Here is a 4,197-nt window from a genome sequence, read left to right on the forward strand (position 1 = left end):
GCCCGTGTGCGCCCAGCGCGCGGACAGTCCGCGCTCCTGCACGTAGCGCGTGACCACTTCGCGCACGCGCACGGCCCAACGCAGGTGGCGGCCCAGTTTCGGGATTTGATCCCGAAAGGCCACAAAGGTTTCCGAAACCCTCGTAATGCGTGCCGACAGACCCGGAAAAGTTCCGGACCCCAAGGAAGGTGAAATCCAACCCGAAGACAAAGAATGAAGCCGAAGAATAAAGAACTCAAGAATCGAAGACCTGTTGATGTAACGGAAGAATATAATTATTGTAAATATTTATTTATTCGATTCGATTGAGTTGTAATTTATTTATCCATGGGACCCGGTCAAATCCATCTCAATAGTTGATTGCATATGTTATATTTTATGTTGATAATTATATATTATATGTCCATGCATGTAACATGCCATATAGATATAATGTGTCTACTCATATGTTTTATAACATGCCATGCATATACGCGCATTTGTTATTATGTATTTTATTTAGTATAAAAGTGTTTTAGAAAAATAAAATAAAATATGAACCATGCGCTAAAATCGATTTAATATGATTAAATTGATTTAAGTTGCAAAATTGATTTGCAAAATAATGTTATATGTGAAATTGAATTTAAGAGTTAAATTTTGGAATTTCACATATCCGAAAAATAAATTGTTTATTTTTCGATTTGAAAATCATGAGATGTTTTTTCAAACAAAATACATATTTGCAAAATAATGAGTGGGTGAGGGTTGTATGACAATGCGGCCCACTAGTCTCTACCGTTAGCGCAACACCGTGAGATCCGGAAAGGGATTTTGCGGCGACATTGAATCGCCCTCCTAAAGGAGAGTGTCCTTTCCGGATCAATAACAAGGTTGGCTTCCTAGAGATAAGATTTCAGGATGTATTTCTGAATTGACTACCCAAAGGTAGCAATCCGGAGTTAAGTCTATGGGATCTGAAATGATGGGTTACACTCATGAAGTATAATCCAAAGTGTTGGTTATATTTTGACTAACGGTAGTTAGTAAATATGAAAATATGAGATATTTTGACTATATTTATTAACTGAGAAGAGTCTCGGTCTAATTGGCATATAACTTGACTACCCAAAGGTACACTTTGTATGTGGAAAATTAGATTATCATTGGCACCTAAAATTAAAACATGATGTATGTATTTTTCATATGCTTCATACATCATATTTAATTGTGCCTAAATTCACATGTCCTTGATATTCATGCGCATAAAATGATTAGATGAATATCCTATTTATTTCCAGCAATATGTCGAATCCCATTATCACACTACTAGCGACTGAAAAATTAGGCGGTGATAACTATGTTAAGTGGAAAAGTAACATGAACATACTATTGGTCTGCGAAGACTACAAATTTGTCCTAGCGGAGGAATGTCCTCCTGAACCCGCGGCAAACGCATCCAAAACCGTAAGGGAGCCTTATGATCGCTGGATTAAGGCCAACAACAAAGCCAAGTGCTTTATGCTGGCCAATATGAGCGATGTGCTTCGCAAGAAGCATGATGAGATGGAGACTACTTATGAGATAATGGAGTCTCTAGAAGCCATGTTCGGCGCTCCCTCTGAAAAGGCTCGTTTGGATGCTGTTAGGGCTTTCATGAATGACAAAATGAAGAAAGGTTCTTCAGTCAAGGCACATGTTTTGAACATGATTAATCACCTCCATGATGCGGAGCTCAATGGTGCCAGGATCAATGAAGCCACCCAAGTTGACATCATCTTGGAAAGCCTATCCCCTAATTTTCATGAGTTTGTGAACAACTTTGTTATGAATCTTGTTTGGAAGGTAAAATGACCAAGAGGCCTTTCACGGCGAAAGGAGAAAGAGCTCCAGAACCCCTTCAGTTGATACATTCAGATGTATGTGGACCGTTAAACGTCCAAGCTAGAGGAGGTTACGAATATTACGTCACCTTTATTGACGACTATTCGAGATATGGTTATGTTTACCTGATGCAACGGAAATCTGAAACTTTTGGAAAGGTTTGAGAATTCCGAGCAGAAGTTGAAAAACAATTAGGTAAACCAATCAAGACACTTCGATCAGATCGAGGGGGTGAATACCTGGACCAAGAATTCTGGGATTTCTTAATTAAAGAAGGCGTGGTATCCCAATTGACTGCACCCGGTACACCACAGCAGAATGGTATAGTCGAAAGGAGAAATCGGACTTTGCTTGACATGATAAGATCAATGTTGAGTTATTCTTCACTGCCTACTTTGTTATGGGGTTATGCCCTAAAAATAGCTGCCTACATTCTGAATAGAGTACCATCTAAGTCTGTACCTACAACACCCTTAGAGTTGTGGTGCGGTCGAAAACCTAGTTTGAGACACGTGCGCATATGGGGGTGTCCAGCACATGTGCTGAAGGGAAAGACTGGGAAGTTGGAGCCCAAGTCAGAAGTATGTATGTTTGTAGGATATCCCGATGGGACAAAGAGAGGTTTCTTTTATAGTCCTGAAGATCAAAAGGTGTTTGTATCGACAAATGCCACATTTCTGGAGCATGACTATATGATAGATTTTAAGCCCAGAAGTAAAATAGTATTGGAAGAGTTACTTTCTGATGAGATCGGACCACAAACGACAAGAGTTGTTGAACCACTCATAGAAAAGACCACAGTTCCTAATCAGACTCCCAAGGCACCTCGTCCTAGTGGGAAGGTAAGCATGTTACCCGACCGGTATACCGGGGAACCCCAAATCGTCACTGCTGATGACGGTAAGGAGGATCCATCGACCTTTAAGGATGCGATGGATGATTTTGATAAGGAAGAATGGCAAGCAATTATGAAACTCGAGATGGAGTCTATGTACTCTAACTCGGTCTGGCAACTTGTAGATCTACCCGAAGGGGTAAAACCCATTGGATGCAAGTGGATCTACAAGAGAAAGAGAGGAGTAGATGGAAAAGTAGAGACTTATAAAGCAAGGCTAGTGGCTAAGGGTTATACCCAAAAGGAGGGAGTTGACTATGAGGAAACTTTCTCGCCAGTAGCTATGCTTAAGTCCATCCGGATACTCCTAGCCATTGCAGCATATTTTGACTATGAGATATGGCAGATGGATGTCAAGACAGCTTTTTTGAATGGCTATCTTGATGAAACCATCTATATGGATTAGCTAGAGGGTTACATAGAGGAAGGCCAACAGCAGAAAGTCTGCAAACTGCAAAGGTCCATTTATGGACTGAAGTAGGCTTCTAGATCATGGAACATCAGGTTTGATGAGGCTGTAAAGTCTTATGCATTTGATCAAAACATTGATGAACCATGCGTCTACAAGTACAAGAAAGAAGAGAAAGAGGTCTTCTTAATTCTTTACGTCGATGACATCCTACTCATTGGGAATGATGTGGGAATGATGACAGATGTAAAGAAGTGGTTAGCCAACCATTTCCAAATGAAAGATTTGGGAGAGGCAAGCTATGTTCTTGGGATCAAGATTATTCAAGATCGCAAGAAAAAGCTTTTGGCGTTATCACAATCATCTTATATAGACAAAGTGTTGCCTAGGTATTCGATGCAAAACTCCAAGAAAGGGAATGTGCCTTCTAGGCATGGTATTCATCTTTCTAAGGAGGAATGTCCAAAGACCCCACAACAGGAAGAAGATATGAGACGGTATCCCTACGCTTCGGCTGTGGGAAGCCTTATGTATGCCATGTTATGTACAAGACCAGATATCTGCTATACAGTGGGAGTAGTCAGTCGCTACCAGTCCAACCTAAGATTGGATCATTGGGTTGCAGTAAAGTGTATTCTCAAGTATCTTAAGAGAACGAGAAACTATATGTTGATATATTCCGGAGAAGATCTGTCTCTCACCGGATACACAGATTCCGATTTCCAATAGGATAGAGATAGTCGACGGTCGACATCTGGATCTGTGTTCACTCTTAATGGAGGAGCCGTGGTATGGAGAAGTATAAAGCAAAAGTGTGTTGCTGACTCTACCATGGAAGCTGAATATGTTGCAGCTTGTGAAGCCGCAAAAGAAGCTACATGGCTCAGGAAGTTCTTAACTGATCTGGAAGTTGTTCCAGATATGGATAAGCCAATTAAGCTCTACTGTGACAACAGTGGAGCGGTGGCTAATTCAAAGGAACCTAGAAGCCATAAGAGTGCGAAACATATAGAAAGGAAATATCACCTGA

General features: G+C 40.7%; 1 protein-coding gene across 1 annotated transcript; it reads left to right on the forward strand.

Moving 5' to 3' along the window:
- Positions 1-1,284: 1,284 nt before the first annotated feature.
- LOC112090564 lies at positions 1,285-2,027 on the forward strand. The gene is made up of 2 exons (XM_024162148.1): positions 1,285-1,623; positions 2,022-2,027. The coding sequence occupies exons 1-2, from the start codon at positions 1,285-1,287 to the stop codon at positions 2,025-2,027; spliced, it is 345 nt and encodes a 114-aa protein (XP_024017916.1).
- The last annotated feature ends 2,170 nt before the right edge of the window (positions 2,028-4,197 follow it).

The sequence above is a fragment of the Morus notabilis genome, unplaced genomic scaffold (assembly GCF_000414095.1).
Source record: "Morus notabilis unplaced genomic scaffold, ASM41409v2 Scaffold442, whole genome shotgun sequence".
NCBI lineage: Eukaryota > Viridiplantae > Streptophyta > Magnoliopsida > Rosales > Moraceae > Morus > Morus notabilis.

Coding starts and splice junctions, on each gene's coding strand:
- LOC112090564 (XM_024162148.1), top strand. CDS start 1,285: ATGTCGAATCCCATTATCACACTACTAGCGACTGAAAAATTAGGCGGT.